Below are 20,024 nucleotides of genomic sequence, written 5' to 3' on the forward strand. Positions count from 1 at the left end.
TGTTTTGAGCGAATTGGGAAGTAGTAGTTGTAGAAGTACTACTAACAGGGTTTTATGTCATGCATCTTCTAGTACTACCAATTATGAATTAGATCAAGATAATTTCTAAAACCATGAATTAGATATACAAGAAATGGAAATTCACTTTGCTAAATATTCTATGCCTGAAATTAAATTAAAGAAAATTTATAAGATTAGTACCTTTGAATTTAATGTTCAAAACATACAACTGAGTCAGCGACTTCTATCAGTAATAAGTATGAAACCATGAATTTATTAAATAAAAAACTATTAGAAAAGCATTACCGTGAAGGTTACAATTATATTCACTTAGGATTAGTTCAAGTGGCTATAAAACCTTTACATAAATTTGGATCGAATACTCCAATCCTTCTAGTATTGTGAGATACTAGAATAAAATATTTTCATAATTAAACTATCATCGTAGTCAAGTCCAACTTAAATGATGGCCTAGTTTATTAAAATTGTCATCCAAATTTTAGTATGAGCTTATCTAACAAGTTTTCTCCAAACTCTTTAGTTATCTATGTTCAGACTCTTGGAGACACTTGTAATCCTGGAGTTGCTAACATAGATGTCATCAGTAGAATAACTTATAAAATCTATAAAGTCAATTATGATTTTAAATCTTTAAAATCGACCTCTTGAAACAAGACTTGTAGTATAGAAGAAAATTTTAGTAAATCAAATGTTATGACCCCAAAAATACTAACTGCTTCATATATAATTAATAAGCTTCCATAAGAATGGATATTAAGGGATGTTATTAAAACTGATAAGATAGAAGCTAGAACCATTAGAGATGTCAATCAAGACATTGATGGATCAGTTAGGATTAGAATTAATAAGAGTCAATCCCACTGATACTACACTTCAAGTAGTTTTAGTACTTCCTCTAGCGCCATACCCTCAGTTGCTAAACGATAAACTAATTCCACCATTAGAATCAATTTGGAAGGTGTGGACTTCAATCCTGATGTCCTCATCCCAATTTACAAAGAGGAAATTTCTAGGTCACCTTCACCTACTGCTTCGCAAGTTTTAGGTACCCTAACTAGAAAAGATCCATTCATCATAGATAAAATAAGGATCAAGAATGAGTTTAACTCAAGTTATAATAAAGAAAAAAGGGATTGGTATTTCTCTTTTTTCAATAAAATATTAACAAAATTATATTTAGAATTTTTTATGAATTTTCAAATTATCATGAAATTAATACATATTTATTTACTTTGTTTGAATTATACTATTTAGAAGGGAAAAAATAAATATTCCAACGCTAATAAAATGCTTTTAGACGTTAATACCAAGATTACTACTCAGTGGAAAACAATTAAGAAAGAGACTATTAGCTCTATACCACCTTTAAAAGCTACTAAAATAATGCCGCCTAAAGAAAATGTTGAGATAAAATCGTCTCATTTTAAAACAATTATACAGTTGGGTTTGGACCCAACAAATTGGGTTTATAAGGGAGCCTAGTAAATTTACTAAGAAAGATCAAAGGATCAAGTTATCAAGGTCGACACAACCTAGACAGCGCGTTGACCCTGTTTCCGTCGACCATGCAAAAGTTTGAGACTTAGAAAAACTGGTGATTGAGCTTACGCTGGGGACAACGTCAAAAGGAAGGTTCGAGCGGAGAATTTGAAATTCAAACTTCAACAGTTAGAAGACTTGAATCCTGAAATGAGCGCCAGAAAGTGCAAAGAGCAGTTATGTAGGATCGTGCAGACGATCGTGTGGCTTATAGACAGTTATTTTGTAGTTATGTAGTATGTAGGCAGTTATTTCGCAGTATTATAAATAAGAGATCCCACAGAGGGGCTCAGGGTGTTCACTTGTACTAGAAATCACTTGTAGAAACTTCATATTCCCAGAGCGAGGAAACAAAAGTTTTCAAGAGTGCTAATGTACGTGAATCACCATTTTCACTTCAATGCAATTTCCTTATTTTTTTCTATTGTTCCTTTTGAACACTTTGTTTTATTTTCATTTACTTTCGAACTATCTTTTTACATTGTCGTTTACATTGTTGAGCATAATTCTATTACGATAATAGAGTTTACCAAAGATACATTCATTGTGTATCTCTTTTGAATGTTACCATGTCATGTTGGTCACGAGTCACCCTTAGTCGGTAGCATTAACATTTTTGTGTGGAAACTTTACTTGTTCAAGTCTTTGTAGGAAACTGTTTTCTCATAATTAGAGCCTGTGTCGAATTGAACAAGTCAAAATCTTGGTTACATTATCACACTGTCTTAGGATTAACTAGTCAGTCCTGCGAGTAACCCTTAGTTTGTAGGCTTTGGAAGGACTAGCAGTTGTTTCCCAATTTCCATATTAAACAGATAGAAAGACCAAAGACATGATAGTCATGGGCTTTACTGGTCAATTAAAAGGTTGGTGGGATAACATCATTGCCCCAAATGATAAGTTAAAAATTGATATGGTTGTTAAAGGCGGAAATAATAAAGAGAATTGTGTCACAACTATTCTTTACGCCATTACTAAATTCTTTGTAGGATAACCCTTAAAACTCCAACAAAGAGTCTCTGAGTAAATAATGAATCTTTATTGCCCTACTGTTTACGGTGATTTCCGGTAAACAACCGCTAGTCCTCCAAACTATAATAAATATGATTTGGTTACTCGCAGGATCGACTAGATTGATCCTAGGACACATAGTCAATTAGATTGTTATCAATATTCTTTAGAACCATGTTCATGATTCGTTGTCTTCGACAAATGTTATCCGATTGAAAACATACACTTTTAGTGATGACTTGATTATATGTGATTATGACTTTAAAATGTAAACAACGCAGATAACGTAACATGCAATTCTGTTTAAATGTAAAGAATCTTAAAACATAAAACTGTTAAAGATCTTGAAAGTAAATAACATGAGAGTAAATAACATGAAAGTAAATAACATGAAAGTAAATAACATGAAAGTAAATAACATGAAAGTAAATAACATGAAAGTAAATAACATGAAAGTAAATAACATGAAAGTAAATAACATGAAAGTAAATAACATGAAAGTAAAGATACAGTAATGTAAATGACAAGAAGTAAATAGAATGCAAGAATTTAAAGATATTTGAAAACGAAAAGCAATAAAAGATAATACTCATGTATTAAGATGGTGGTGTCATACGTACATTTTCTCAGCGAACTCGTTCTCGTTAACGCTTGATACTTGAGTAAATATGTGAGTGATTTGTACAAAATGAACACACGGAATTCTATCATAAAAACTCCTATTTATACTAGTTTCGACCATAACGGCCCTACGCTAATCCGCTGCCACGTTTCTCATAAGAACTTCCAGCGATGACATCTGTGAATAAGCAGTTACGCAACTATCTTCGAATTTCAAATCTTCCCGCCTGAGTCCATCTTCGACGCGTGGCAGTATGTTAATAAACACTTACTAACAAACACGCTAAATAATAATACTTAAGCAATTTATAAATTTTGTCTAAGTCTTCTAGGATATGTCCTTCCAATAGCTTTCAGTAGCCATCACCTTCATAAAAAACTTAGACGTTTCTTGCTATCGAAACATGGCCATCAGTAGCCATTTTATATTTCTCAGAGATGGTCATCAGTAACCACCTTGCCTTCGATCATACACTCCTTCGAAGCACATATATTTGTTCAACGAAATCTTCAGCTAACAAATTGCCCCCAATAAATGCCTGTTTCGAAGATCAACAGAAATAGGCGTTTTTTGCCATCATAAGATTTCGTCTCTTATTAAATTTTTGATAGTTCCAAGACTACTGACTAAACGTCATAATCATTGATAATCTCTGTTTCCGAAACGTCTTGTCATTCTCAAAAATGTCTTCTCATAACTTACATTCCCACGTCCTTGACCTTACTTCCTGATCATTACTCCTATATACTAGGAGTAAGGCTGAATCTTTCGACCGCCATTGGATTAAATCATCATTCGCCACGTGTCCTTTGGGTTTTACCCAAAAGATTTAAAAAGGATTTCCGTTAAACCTTTAAATACTTTGGACTTGCATTCTTTTTACAACTTCTCATTCCTATTTCTCCGTCTTCTTCATCAAACAAAGGAACCAACATCTTCAAACTTTTCAAATCTGAATTTCTCAAAACTCGTCCGATGGCTTTATCTTCCAATGTTCTTCAACCTGCTCTAAAGCTCCAATCCACCACACGGTCTGGTGAACACGAACACATTCCAAACCCTAACGTTGAAGAAGTTCGCGCTATCTACGCTTCCCAGGTAATCATACCCTTTGAACTTTCTGGAAAATCTTTTGCTTTTATGGGTCCATTGCCGGGTGAAGATAACCAAACCCTAAGTAGGTTCTTCCCTGCTTATTATAAGACTAGGCCATTAGTGAGCAAAGCTAACACAAATGAAGAGGGTTGCTCTCCTTCAGGAGAATCTGCTAATGTTGAAGAAACTTCAACCGTAGCCCCTTTGGCTTTGCCAAAAATTAGGTTAAATTATATGACCAACTTTGTGAAAGTGTTTAGGTCACTCCCTTTAGCCAAAGATCCTGACTTATACTTTGCCTGGTTAGAAAAAGTAGAGAAAAAGAAAGAATCTGACTGGAAATCGTTAGGAATCTACGATTTGATCCAACTATCAAAAACAGGCTTAACATATAACCAACCCATGCTAGTAGCAGCGGTCCATTTCTGGGATGCTTCCCACAACACTTTCCACCTCCCATGTGGAATGGTCACCCCTACTCTCTTCGATGTAGCTGCGATTACAGGACTTCGACCAACTGGGGAAGACTTCGATCCCACTGAGATGGATGATGACACAATTGGCTTTAATAATTCGACAGTTACTTATACTGCGTTTATCCAACAACATCATGTTACCGCGAACGAAGAAGTCTCTGATGACGAACATATTGCCTTCTTGGCGCTATGGCTTTCGCGATGTGCTTTCTACTCAAGATCCATACAAGTTGCAAAGAGATATCTTTGCATGGCTAATCAATTGCATAATGGAAAAAAGCTCAATCTTGGCCAACTACTTCTGGGATTTCTTTATGAAAACCTTAGCGAAGCTGCAAACCTTACCAAGAATTACCAATCTGGTACCTTACTTTATGCTGGACCTTTCTGGCTTTTGCAACTGTGGCTAAATGCTACGTTCGAAGCTCATCTTCCGTTTCGAGGGAAAGTCAAGGAGGAAAATGACAAAATCAGGAATCGAACTATTGAAGGAACTAGGTTGGCTTACCTGACTCCAAAAGAAGAGCCTGGGAAACTTCAAGAATACTTCTTAGCGTATATGATGATGTTTGCCCAGCGTCGTCAATTCGATCCGTCTATGGCTCCGTTTGTACATAGAACCAAGGGTCCTGAATGGTTTACTCAGAAATTCCCACCAACATCTCAGGATCAACAAACTGAGCTTATGGAAATTTGGGAATCTTTTCTGACTCCAAGGTTGTTCCTCCACCGTCTTCGACCATCGAAAGGGCAATGCATTCTTGTGTGCTATCAACCAAATTTGGTTTCACGACAGTTTGGATTGGTCCAAATAAAACCAAAATGCTTATATGAGAAAAGGAGTCATATGTGCTTCCACACCTTATACTTGTCAGAAGAAGAATGTGAAACAAAAGTTAACAGATATGCTGGCGTCACCAACCTTTCCCCTATTCCTTTCGAACCTTCCTTTTACTGTACACCAGACTTCCATCAATGGTGGACGAATTATTATACTTCTCAAATCTTTGATGCTGATAGTTTGACGCAGGAACTAACTGCAGCTTTTGCTGATGTGCAGGAGACTTTTCGTAAAGGTACTACAACTCATATTAAAGAAATACAAGCTTTCCAAAAATTTTTTGAAACTATCTATAGGCCTGATGATCTTAGTCGGACCGTTCATGAGGCTGCAATCACTTTGCGCGAAAAGTTTTCCGCCAAACTGGATAAGTTGAAATTGCCCTCGTATGTTCGACCAGAACTACGTTATGAAGTGGCTTTCAAACTTAATCCTCCAAAATTTCCTCCACTGCCAAGCGCGGATTTTGGTGTGGCTTTGAGCCCCCCTTTTCCAGATTGGTTTGTGTGTGGCAACGTTTTAAAAGATCTTCAAAACAGTAGTAAAAAACGCGCTGAACGGGTGGTTCCGACTAAGCATACCTTGGATACTTTCAAAGGACATCTCCATATAGATCTCGAACACGTTCGTGTCTTGACTCCAATACCTGAAGGTTTGGATTCAGACAATCTTTTCGACTGACTTTTCCTTTTTAAGTCTGTTATTCTGCATGTAAAGCCATTTTGATCAATATGGCTCATGTGTTTTGACACATGGCTAACCATTTTGGCTTTTCGTGACACCTCAAGTGTCTACGTTTTTGCAATCTTAACTTCGAACATGCTTGGCTTATATTTCTTCAAATACTTCCCATTTACTCTTAAGATCCTACGATCTTCTGCTAATTCTTCGATTTCATAAGCATTGTTCGAAAATGTTTTTAAGATTCGAAAAGGTCCTTCCCAATGTGGGGACCATTTACCAAGCGCCTGATTTTTTCGGTCTATAGGTAAAATAACTTTCCAGACTAAATCATTATTAACAAAAGTTTTACCTTTCACCTTTTTATTGTATGCTCTGGATACCCTTTCTTTCTGTCTTTTAATCATTTCCAATGCTCGAAGCCTGTCTTCGTCTAGATCTACCAACTCATTCATCATTAACTCCCAGTAAACGTTGGGAGAAATGTCTGCTTGTCTTTGTATTCTTACTGACTGCAAACATATTTCGATTGGTAGTACCGCATCATGTCCAAACGTCAACTGGAAAGGAGTTGTATTTGTAGCTTCTTTTGGAGATGTTCGACAAGCCCAAAGTGCTTGATCCAAAGTCTTATACCAATTCTTGGGTTTCTTCCCCACATGCTTCTTAATAAGACCAATTATAATTTTATTTGCTGCTTCGACTTGTCCATTTGCTTGAGCATAATAAGGTGTGGATGTTAGCAACTTGAATCCTATTTCCTTGGCAAAGTCCTGCATTTTTCGTCCAGTGAAGACTGATCCCTGATCAGTTGTTATGCTTTCTGGGATTCCGAACCTATATATAATATATTTTTGAATAAACTCAATCACCGCTTCTTGGTCCACATTTGCCAATGGTATTGCTTCGACCCATTTTGTGAAATAGTCTATTCCTACCAAAATGTACCTTTGACCTCTGGATGATTTGGGGTGAATTTCTCCAATTAAATCTAAAGCCCATCCTCTGAAAGGCCAAGGTTTCACTATTGTACTGAGTTCATTTGCTGGAGCATGTTGTATACCTGCGTGTTCTTGGCATTCTTGGCACCCCTTGGCAAATTCTATGCAATCTTTCAACATTGAAGGCCAATACATCCCATAACGAAACAAAAGCCATTTCATCTTATGTCCTGCTTGATGTGCACCACATGCCCCACTGTGTACGTTTGATAGAGCCAAGTATGCTTCTGCTTCACCCAAGCATTTCAGCAATACCCCTTCAGGAGTTTTCTTGAACAATTCATTCCCCATTAGAAAATATGACAAGGCTCTATACTTGATTTTTCTATCTGTCTCCGTCGAAGGATTCTTCAAATAGTTGATTATTGGGCTCCTCCAATCCGTGTCTGCCAAAGAGTCAATATTTAGGACTTCGAACTCTTCTTTGTTGGCATAACCCAATTGTGAATTCTCTAGATCGCTCGGAGAAAGTTTAGTAGACATTGCTCTTCCTCTTACTTCGATCAGTTCTTCCAATTTTTCTTTCGATACTTTGTATCCTGAAGCCAACTGTGCCAAGTCGTTCGCTTCTTGGTTATTCACCCTTGATACGTGTTTCAATTCTACATATTCGAATTTCTTGAGTAGCCTATTTGCAATGACAAAGTACATGATTAGATTCTCTTTGATGCACTTGTATTCTTTTGTTAATTGTTTGATGACCAATTCGGAGTCTCCTTTAATTTCGACTCTGGTTGCCCCCAGTTCTAACAAAGCCTCAAGTCCGGCAATTAACGCTTCGTACTCAGCTTCATTGTTGGAGCATAATGGTCCTTCGAGTTTGTACTTGAGCTTTGTTGGAATTCCATCAGGAGAAATTATCAACACTCCAACTCCAGAACCTTCTCTATGTGTCGACCCATCAAAGTACAACTTCCAAGGTTTTAGGTCCACGTAATGCTGATGATTCTCAACCACTGCGTGATCGACAATGAAGTCTGACACAATTTGGCCTTTCATTGCCTTGAGAGGTTGGAATATTAGCGAATATTCCGTTAGGGCTAAAGCCCACTTGCCAATTCGACTATGTAATATTGGCTTGGATAACATATGCTTAATAACATCACAATGAGACGAAACGTAAACATCAACTGGCTTTATATAATACTTAAGTTTAATACAAGAGAAATACAAACAAAGGCAGAGTTTTTCTATAGCAGTATATCTAGTCTCTGCATCATTGAGTACTCTACTTAAGTAGTAAATGGCTCTTTCGATGCCATTTTCATCTTCTTGTGCCAGCATGCTGCCTATTGTTTTGTCTGATGCTGAAATGTACAGGCGCATGTGTTTCTTCCCGTTTGGGGGAGATAAGATTGGTGGACAAGTCAAGTATTGCTTTATCTGATCGAAAGCTTCTTGATGTTCAGCACGCCATTCGAACTTTCCTTGCTTAAGCCGTAGTAAAGGCGAGAAGGCTTGCGTGCGTCCACTCAAGTTAGAGATAAATCTTCTTAAAAAATTTATCTTTCCCAACAGTGATTGTAACTCTTTCTTCGTGGATGGAGATTTGGTTTCCACGATGGCTTTTGTCTTGTTCTGGTTGATTTCTATTCCCTTTTTATGGACTACGAAACCCAAGAAATCTCCTGCTTGTACAAAGAAAGCACATTTAAGGGGGTTCATCTTCAACCCATGTTTCCTCATTCTTTCGAATGATTGGCTTAAATGATCGAGATGACTCATTCCCGAAGTAGATTTTACCACAATGTCGTCTATATATACTTGCATGAATGTTTCTATAAAGTCATGGAATATAGAGTTCATTGCTCTTTGGTAAGTTGCCCCAGCATTTTTTAAACCAAAAGGCATTACAACCCATTCGTAAGTGCCTATTGCCCCTGGGCAACGAAACGCTGTCTTGGATACATCATCTTCTGCAATAAAGATCTGATTATATCCTGAGTATCCATCCAACATACTTAGATACTCAAAACCTGCGGCTGAGTCTACCAGCATTTCTGCTACAGGCATGGGATATTCGTCTTTAGGAGTGGCTGCATTAAGATCACGAAAGTCTATGCATACTCGTAAAGAGCCATTCTTTTTAATTACAGGTACTATATTGGCAATCCATTCGACATACCTTGTGGTTTGGATAAACTTGCAACGTAAAAGCCTTTCGACCTCTGCTTTAATCTTCGAATGGATCTCCGGCGCGAATCTTCTAGGAGTTTGCTTCACAGGTTTCTTCCCTTCTTTTATTGGAAGCTTCAATTCGACTAGATCCCTTCCTAGACCAGGCATCTCATCATAATCCCAAGCAAAGCAATCTCTATTTTCTTTCAGCATTTTGATGACCGTTGCTTTTAGTTCTGGCTCTAATTTCGCGCTGATATATGTTATCCTTTTTTGATCCCTGTCTCCGAGGTTTACTTCTTCGAGTGGATCTTGGGCTAACATCTTTATATTAGAAGCCATTGGGTCTTTTTCGAACCCTAAAGGTTCTTCGTCGTATATTGCATCTAATCTTTGGTTTGATCCTTCGTCCATAATCTCTTCGTCTAGGATCGTATCTTTGGAGCGTTCGAAATCTGTATGCACCTCCAATTCTGCTATCTCTTCTTTGATTTGGATGGTATCTACCTTTACATCTGCTAATTCGGCCTCGAGAGCCGCCTTCTGTTTGTTCTCGGCCACGTAGGCCGAAATCTTTTCGAAGAATGAAGACTCAGACATGATTAATGTCATCGTCCCAGCCTGTTGGCCGTATTGCTGCATGATCTTCTAAAGGTGCTGTATCCGTTGGACCATCCATGATCTCTCTATCCCATTGGAATCCGTTTGGGTGCAAAGTAAGATAATACAATGCATTCTTATTTGGGGTGTACATCTCTTCTGCAGTATGACAAGGTCCTATATTTGCCAGATTCCTATCGAAGTTGGATTTATTTACCTGGTTAACTTCAGCCATATAGTAACTCTGATCACCTTCGATGTTTTCTACTATTCCATCTTCTCTCCAGATTGTCACCCTTTGATGCATTGTTGAGGGTACAGCTGCTACCCCATGAATCCATTCCCTTCCGAGCAACAGGTTATAGTTTGCTTTTGCTGGTATAACCATGAACATAGTGGGTCTGGTAACTGAGCCTACTGTCAAATTGACTTGAACAACTCCCAGTGTTTGTCCTATCTTACCCTCATAGTTAGACAGGACCATGTTATGTGGTCTTATGTCCGTATCGAACATGCCAATTCTCTTTATCATATACTGGGGCATCAAATTTACTGCTGCTCCCCCATCAACTAGGACTTTATTGATGCCAACATTCTCAATCTTAGCCCTAATATAGAGTGGTTTCAAATGATTTCTCATACCCTCATCAGGCCTCTCGAAGAAAGCATTCTGCTCTTCGACTGCACCATTATTTAGCACATAGTAACACACAGGTCTGTGTTTTGCCATTTCTTCGATATCAGCCTCCTCACAGTCTTCTACCTCAGTTTCCTGGTTAAACTCGTGAGGGAGTACGGACACAACATTGCAATTTAAATTTATAGACGAGACTCCATCAGAATCAAAATCATTTGTCATTCTGTCCTCTTCGTTCCAGGAATTTGACCGCATCTTATCTTCTTCATCCAAGAGCTTTTCAGCTTCGAACAATGCACGTTCCACCGGAGGTTTGTTTGACTTTGCTCCCTGGTATGGGACTTGGTTGCTGCTAGTTTCTCCAGTTTCTCTTGGTCTATATTCCTTCTGGGCCTTTTTCATCCTCTGGTGCCTCCTCCATTGGGACCGAGACATAGGGTTTTTTCCCTTATAGTTCTCCAATCGACATGTCTCTCGATTTGGCCTTTGAAATTGTCTCCTATATGCCATTGCGGTTCTTCCTCCTTGGTCCCAACTACGCCGTTTGTTGGTTCTTGCATCGGCTTGTACCCATCTATCCCTAGGTGGATCTGCAGGGATTTTGAACGTTACCCTTCGAACTCTAGGGTGTGGACTATCCGGTCTCTTCGTTGGGGTCCATACATCGAAACCATACAAGTCAGGACGTAGCCCTTGAGTTTCTTGATTCATGGAGCAGTGCACACGTTCAAATGATCGTGCTAGCATCTCATCATAGGCTGCCCCACATCTGGGGCAGAGTGCAACTTCAGAGTTCCCTTTGTGGCATCTGATCAAAAATCCTAATAAGCTTTCATCCATCCTTGGGTACACTTGTAGTAAAGGATTTGGTTCTCTCCCTGGGTGTTCCCATCTTTCACGTCGAGCCTTTTCGAAATTGGCTTCGATTCTTCGATTCAGCATGATCGAACACCTTGGGCACATCCATTGTTTTCCACCATTTCTCTCATGGCAATTCCATAGGTAGTCTTTGAGGCTTTCAGCTCTTAGAGGAACTTTAATACCCCCATTCTGCTTTGTCAGCCGTGTCTCTAGTTCGCCAAACTCAGATGTTGGGTGTCTGGCGCTAACCATGTTGACCACCGCTGGAGCAACTTCAGAGATTTGGATTTTCTGGAGTTTTATCCTGAGGTCTTCAGTGGCCTCATTGCTCTCTTCTTTTGGTGCTTCAGTCATCTCTGTTTGGGAAGCTTCTTCAATCTCAGTATTGAAGATTATTTCATCATTTAGGCTTTCAGTAGCCTGCTTTCCGTTGAGCATTGCCTTAGTTTCCGCCACTTCGATCTCCGATACTTCCACCATGTTGATATCTTCTACCTCACAGAGGCTAGCATCAACAATGTTTAGGGGATTGGTATCGACCCTCATGTGACTCTTGGTCTTGTCAGCAAATTTCAACCTTCCATCATTGATAGCATTTTGAATTAGATCCCTGAAAAGAAAACATTGTGAAGTTTTATGGCCTAAAAACCCATGGTATTTACAGAAACCTCTTTTCTTCCGTTGTTCCAACGGAGGAGTTTTGGAATTAGGAGGTAGTATCATTTGGCCATCTTTTACTAATAGATCAAATATTTCATCACACTTAGTAATATCAAATGTATAAGTTTTCTTAGGAAACCTATCATTCTTATCACTTTCTACAGGGTTCTTTCCATTTGCAGGATTTAACAATTTGCAGGCATAAGGTGGTGCCTCTTTTAATTCTGCTAAGTCTATTTCGACTTCCTCCAGGCTATATGAGTCATTGAAAGACTCATCATCAGCGTCTTCGGCTTCGACGTACGCTATCCTTTCCTTCTTATGACTTTTGTTAGCCCTAGCCTTTTCTGCTTTCAAGCGTTCGACCTGTCGAACTCTATCTGCCAACTGGGCCATGTCCCTAAGGTATTGGGTATCTAATTTCTTTCTTATTGAGTAATCTAGACCACCTGCAGCCATTTCGACAAGTTCGTGCTCAGGAACTGTCGTAAAGCACCTAGATTTCAACAGACGGAACCTATTCAAATAATCATCAATAGTCTCCGTGAATTTCCTCTTAACACTGGCCAATTCCTTCAAACTTATCTTAGTTTGACCCATGTAAAATTGCTCATGGAACAATCTTTCTAGGTATGCCCACGCATCTATCGAATTGGGTGGCAAAGTAGTAAACCAGATAAAGGCATTCTTTGTCAGCGAACTAGGGAAATACTTGATCCTCAAGTCCTCGTTTCCTGCCAAGTCCCCTGCTTCTGTTAGATACCTAGCAATGTGTTCCACTGTCGATTCGTTAGTTTCGCCTGAAAATTTTGTAAATTTGGGTACCCTAGTGCCCCTAGGTAATTCTGTCTGCATAATATAGTCTGATATAGGGGATGTATAATTTGGACGTCTGAGTCCAGTACTTAGGCCATTATTGGCCATCACCCTTTCTATCATAGCAGTCAAGTTATTCTCTGTGGCCAGATTTTCCCTTCTGTCTCTTTGAACAACCCCATCTGGATGTTCATTTCTACCTACAACTCTTACTCTGGGTTGTTCTTCCTCCGTTTCTTGTCGAACGGGGACGGTTCTTTGACTTGAAGTCTCTAAATTAATTACTGGAATTTCTTCCGTCCAATTCGTCCTCCGCAAGGAGTTTATATCTCGGATGGTTGGTCTCGATGATGGGCCCTCATCTTGTATACGTTCTAAAATGGGCATTCCCTCTTGGTATGCGGGCTGTTTATCTTTCCTTTTTGGTTGTGTTACACCCATGAACTCCGCCATCCGATTCATTTGAGATGACATCTTTTGGAAAGTTTCTACATTTTCCCTATTTGTGCAAGTAATGTTTGTCAACAATGGGGTAAAGATTGAAGTCAATTCTTTGGCTAAAGCCCCTAGCATATCATGGTTGCTTGCATCCATTTCTTGTCGAAATGCTGCTTGGCTGTTTGTGGTATAATGAGGCACCTGGGTAGAAAAACCAACGTTGTGTGTATTTCGACTCGCAGATCCCACATTTGGTGAAAATGTCGCATTATTAGTTGGGACATAAGTAGGTCCGGCCCCTCGTACGCCTGATCCAAAAGGAAATGGCATCCCGTATGGAGGATTTGGCCTCCATTCGAAAGTTGAATTCGTGCCTTGACTAGACAAGTTATTCGCAGCATTTGTTGAGGGAAACGGTAATACTTCCTCTGCACTCGTGGTCGAAGGTGCAGTTGTTGACACTGAAACTGGCAAAGTCCCTGAAAGTCCTGTATTATTTTCAGGCACCGACTGGGAATTATCTGCAGGTCTCGATCCATTTGGACCCGTTGTATCCCTTGTTCCTTGAGTGGAATTCGAATTTGCCGCTCCTGATCCTGTGCCTTGTGAGGGATCTTGATCACCCCCTGCACTGGCTGTAACAGCCATTTTCTTGTTGTACCTTCGTTTGGGAATCGGTTGTGCACTGTTTGTTAATTTACCGTTCCTAAGGTTCATACAAGGTCTTGATATTGTCTAGACAAAACAAAGCAATTGATTAAAACAATCCGTTCGACACCGTCCCACTGGGCGTGCCAATTTGTTTACGGTGATTTCCGGTAAATAACCGCTAGTCCTCCAAACTATAATAAATATGATTTGGTTACTCGCAGGATCGACTAGATTGATCCTAGGACACATAGTCAATTAGATTGTTATCAATATTCTTTAGAACCATGTTCATGATTCGTTGTCTTCGACAAATGTTATCCGATTGAAAACATACACTTTTAGTGATGACTTGATTATATGTGATTATGACTTTAAAATGTAAACAACGCAGATAACGTAACATGCAATTCTGTTTAAATGTAAAGAATCTTAAAACATAAAACTGTTAAAGATCTTGAAAGTAAATAACATGAGAGTAAATAACATGAAAGTAAATAACATGAAAGTAAATAACATGAAAGTAAATAACATGAAAGTAAATAACATGAAAGTAAATAACATGAAAGTAAATAACATGAAAGTAAATAACATGAAAGTAAATAACATGAAAGTAAATGACAAGAAGTAAATAGAATGCAAGAATTTAAAGATATTTGAAAACGAAAAGCAATAAAAGATAATACTCATGTATTAAGATGGTGGTGTCATACGTACATTTTCTCAGCGAACTCGTTCTCGTTAACGCTTGATACTTGAGTAAATATGTGAGTGATTTGTACAAAATGAACACACGGAATTCTATCATAAAAACTCCTATTTATACTAGTTTCGACCATAACGGCCCTACGCTAATCCGCTGCCACGTTTCTCATAAGAACTTCCAGCGATGACATCTGTGAATAAGCAGTTACGCAACTATCTTCGAATTTCAAATCTTCCCGCCTGAGTCCATCTTCGACGCGTGGCAGTATGTTAATAAACACTTACTAACAAACACGCTAAATAATAATACTTAAGCAATTTATAAATTTTGTCTAAGTCTTCTAGGATATGTCCTTCCAATAGCTTTCAGTAGCCATCACCTTCATAAAAAACTTAGACGTTTCTTGCTATCGAAACATGGCCATCAGTAGCCATTTTATATTTCTCAGAGATGGTCATCAGTAACCACCTTGCCTTCGATCATACACTCCTTCGAAGCACATATATTTGTTCAACGAAATCTTCAGCTAACACCTACCAATTCTTATTTTCGTTGGTATAGATACATGTTTCTTTCTAAAATCTAACTCAGATCTGATGGAGATGCAGATTATTGGAAAGAAAGATTTATTAATGGCTTACCAAGACTATTCGTTAAAAAGGTTAAGACAAATATTAAACAAAATTTTAACGAAATTGTCCCATACAATATTTTGTTTATGGGAGATATTTAAAATTATATTATAGAAACAAATATAAAATAAAATATAAAATAAAATAAAATATAAAATAGTAAGCGTGAGATGGGAACATTTTGTGAACAATACGAAGTTTCCCCTTTAAGTGCTCCTAATAACCCTAAAAATAAAAGGCATGTTAGTAACAAAAGAAAAATATCTCGTTACCATAAAGAGCATTATAAAAAAGATAATCATGGATTTTATATAAGCCTTGCAAAAAGAATTATGGTAAGAAACAATTAGAAATATAGCGAAGCTACCAACATATTTTGGCAATACGCTGGTCATACCTTCGACAGCAAAAACACGCCATAAAAGCCCATTTCTTTCCAGAATGGAGCTTTCTTTTTCTCGACTTTGCTGAGCCACGCAAGGTAAAGCTCAAGGTCTTTTGTCAAAGGGTAAGATTGAAACACTTTAAGGGCATTGCTCATAAAATCTAAGTAAAAACATTTTTCCTGGTTCGAGGCGTCAGTCGAAGACTTCGCCTGGTCATTTACCTTAAAGTCTATTTCAGCTCTACCCTTAGCAGGAATCCTAGATCTACAAATTAAGGGTCTTGTTCGACGATACACAGGGAAAAACTCTTAAAAAAATTCAATCTCAGTATTAGGGCCAAGTAGAGGATCCATATACATGTGAGTCTCATCAAAGATGGTTAGAGGGATATTTACCTGAGATTTGTAGATCCTGGGTAACAAGCAATGTAAGATCTTCTTGTTATTTTCCAGCTTTAGCGTTCTTTGTTTTTGAGAGTGCCATTGTTGAAAATGATGTGTTTGAAAAGAAAAAGTTGATTAGAGGTTAATTCTAGGTAGAAAATTGCAGAAGAAATGAAGGTTGTTGAAAGCTCAAGAACTGTGAAAATCTTGAAAAAGTGAAGAAAAAGAGTATTTATAAGGAGGAAAATGACGTTCCCGTTTTCGTTTTGAAACAAGGAGATTAAAAAGGTGGTTACCTATTTGGTGGCCACCACTACCCCTAGAAAATAGGATTAATAATGATGGTTGCAGAGTTGCACGTCTTGATGAAATGCTTGGAAAGATGGTCATAATGACCATGACATCAAAGTCGTAAGTGAACAGTCGCGTCGAAAATTGTCCAAAAATATTCGTTTCTCCATGTAATTGAAAAAGACATTTTTGGGGGAAAATTTTTTAGTTGCAAATTCGACGCTCACAAAGGAGAAGATGTTAAGGAAACAAAGGATTTATCTAGCAAAGAAAGATCGACTTCGACGAAGCCTGAAGATGTTTTCGACAAGGTACTTTGATGAAGAGCTAGTCACACTGATAGATTTATATTTGGAACTTAGTAATATTTTTTAATCAAATGGACTTGGAGTTCGACCTAGAGGATTTCGAAAGAGGCCGATAACAATATTTTAGCCTTATCCAGTTCCTTGAGAAGGACGCGTGGAGATTTGTAAGAAACGAAGCGCATGCAGACAAAAACGTGTCATCTTATGAAGAGAGGACCGTTATAGTCGAATTAATATGAATAAGGGTCTAGTATTCATATTTTTTTTGTGTTCCACATTGTATTATACTTAAATTACTCAAAGTATATGAGTATATTGAGAAACGAGTCTCTATAAATATACGTTTGAAACACCTTTTATTTCTAAAAGCAGATTATTCGCATTTAAAGTCATTTCCATTTCCTTTACATTTTCAATCGAAACCTTTACTTTTCAGTCAAATTTATCTTGTTTTGTCTTTTATATTTACAAATAAAGTCTTTTACATTCATTCACATGGCCTTTATTACAAAACGATGCATTACCATTATACACATATGTCCTAGGATCAATCTAATCGATCATGCAAGTAACAAAAAATAATCATTTTAGAAAACTAGTGCTTGTTTTCCGAAATCAAGGGTAATCAGAAGAGGACAACTTTTATTACAAAAAAAAAAAAAAAATCCATTGTCTATTATTCCTCTGAAATCACATTACACTCCTCATGTCTCTTCTTCGTTACATGTTATTACAAAAATATTTCCTCCGAAATTCTTCTTTTTACCAAAAGATACTTTAAAAACAAGAGAATTTTATGAGTTTATTTTAGTAGACTCATACTCCATTAGTCTCACTCATGAATACATGAAAAACAATGTGTGCATGAATCAAATGATATATTTAAATATTTGTGAAAAGAATATAAGGAACACTAAATCAAATGATTTCTCTCCTATTTAGTGAGAGTATCTCTAAAATAATTCACTTTTCGTATTTTTAATGAACTAGTTTATTAGTCATGAAAGTAATTTAAACAATGATCTTAATTTTCTTATTGAAATTCATTAAATTAAATGTGACCAAAAAACTACCTTAATCAATTTAATCAATTTTCCATTCAATTAGTATATATTTCGATTGCTAATTGCACAAGTCAAGAAGTCAACACAATTTTGATGCAACGTTTCAACTAAATTAAGTTGTCACCATAATTTCATCAAACTTACCTTAATTCCCAACATATGATAATGTTTTTTAGATGACTTCCAATCTTCACTCACATTCTTGTTAAAAAGCATGAGATCTCTACCTATGCTAATGCCAACATTTTACATAGCAATCAAACATCAAAACAAGCACATTCGAATTGAAATTTCCTAAAAACTCTGCTACCACAGTATATTGGAATATCCAATTATAACTGTTCAGTGCAGTGCATCCTACAATCCAAACCTTATCTTCAGGAGTATTGAAACTAATTTCTGCAAAACTGCTGCCTGATTAAAAAGAAAACAGTGGCAGCTGACAACCAATAAAAATGATAAATTTCAAACATAGTACCTATAAATAGCTCAAAAAACTGCAGTGCCAACGAAAGACATCACATAAAATACAGAACATGGACAAAAGGTCAATTACAGTTTATAAAAAAGATGCCAAAATGTGACAAAATAAAGTGCTATGCAAGACCTGGCATGACTATGGCACAAAATATGACTGTTACGCGTTTTGAATAATTGTAGTCCACAACCACAATGGTAGATTTGTAGCTTCAATAGAGGTTTGAGAGATATCCACAATTACATTTTTGGTATTTGTATGCAACCAACATTTGTCAGGCTAAGCAAAAGCTAAGTTAGCTACATTCACATTCAGTACCAAACAAATTACAAATAAAGTCTAAAAGACCTGAAAATCTGATTAGGGCATGCATGTCTTATCATCCCTAGTGTACACCGGATTGAGTTTTTCCTCATACAACTTTAATAGATAAGAAGACTCTTTCTTAAAACGTTTTACAAACTTATCCAGAAACATCTTCTCGGACACTACAAATGGACTAGTTAAGCTTGCACTCTTTTTCGTCAAACCTTTACCGAGAAGATATTGCACAACAGCTGCCCTCGGAATGATCCTTTTTTCCAAACTTAACGATAAAATATATGGTGTTTTCGCAATGGCCACAGCATCCCAACCCAACTGATTCACCCAAAAGCTCATCACTAAATTTATTTTATCAACAGATGTTAACATACAATAAGGTTTCTTTCTAAATGCTTCAAGAGCTTCTTCATCCGACCAACCCCACTTCTTAAAGGTTTCAACTTTTTCCTCCCACAAGTTTTTGCTTACCGATGTTTTGGCAATCAATGCTATCGAGAAGTTTATTTTCGAAGGATTAAACCCCAAATTCTTCACTTCCTCCACAAACTTCAGCATGTCGCGTGCGCTTAATATCCAACTCCGAATCCTGAGCAATCTTGCAATATTCGAGTCCGACACTCCATTCTCAATCAGCATTGTGATGTTCCGTCGCACACGATGAGCACAGAGTAAGTCTGTATTCTGAATTGTAGAAGCAATAACGTCCTTGTCTGATTGCAAGAATCTATAAATCAATTCATAGGTTGGGACTATATGATTCTTCAAGCTAGGAGACAAGACTCTAGGGTTCTTACTGACAAGGTTAACAATGTCGGAGTTAGAAGCAGCTTTGGAGAGTAAAAATTGAAACTTTGGTAAGATCCTTTTGGAGGGGTTGCAGGAAAGTAAGCCGGGTGCCTTTGCAATCATGCTGTGAAGTTGGGAGTCTGAGAAACCGTGGTTTTTGAAGAAGTTGAGAACAGAGTCAGGTTTTTGGGAGGTTTTGAATCGAAGACGGTGGGAGGAGCAAAGTTTGGAAGCAGATTGTGCGGAGAAACCGAAATTGTGGATGAGGTAGGAGGCAGCAAATGAGGTTGAATCGGAAGTGTTGGTGCAGAAATGAAGAGAAAAGAGTGATGGGTAGGGATGGAAAACAGGATAAGGGTTTGGAGATAATGGTGTTAAGGTTTTGAGGTATATTAGGGTTCTATTGAAGTTGAACATTGTTGTTAGAAAATGGACTCAAATATTGAATATGAATACAATTTTTAGGTTACCTTCAATCTATACTTGCCGGCGGCTGTAAAGGGCTAGAATGCCGACTTCCTGATTGGGTGGCTTCACGGCGGTGGTGCGGCGGTTTCGACGAAGCGGAGATGAAGAATTGGCACTTGAATAAACTTTTTAA

The 20,024-nt window shown here is 37.6% G+C and overlaps 1 protein-coding gene across 1 annotated transcript; it reads right to left on the reverse strand.

Moving 5' to 3' along the window:
• Nucleotides 1–18,673: 18,673 nt before the first annotated feature.
• Nucleotides 18,674–19,840, reverse strand: LOC131597847 (uncharacterized). The gene has a single exon (XM_058870510.1). The coding sequence runs from the start codon at nucleotides 19,838–19,840 to the stop codon at nucleotides 18,674–18,676; it is 1,167 nt and encodes a 388-aa protein (XP_058726493.1).
• Between the last annotated feature and the right edge of the window lie 184 nt (nucleotides 19,841–20,024).

The sequence above is a fragment of the Vicia villosa genome, linkage group LG4 (assembly GCF_029867415.1).
Source record: "Vicia villosa cultivar HV-30 ecotype Madison, WI linkage group LG4, Vvil1.0, whole genome shotgun sequence".
Taxonomy (NCBI): Eukaryota; Viridiplantae; Streptophyta; class Magnoliopsida; order Fabales; family Fabaceae; genus Vicia; species Vicia villosa.

Excerpts from the sequence above, each read along its gene's own strand:
- LOC131597847 (XM_058870510.1), bottom strand. The coding sequence starts at position 19,840 with ATGTTCAACTTCAATAGAACCCTAATATACCTCAAAACCTTAACACCA.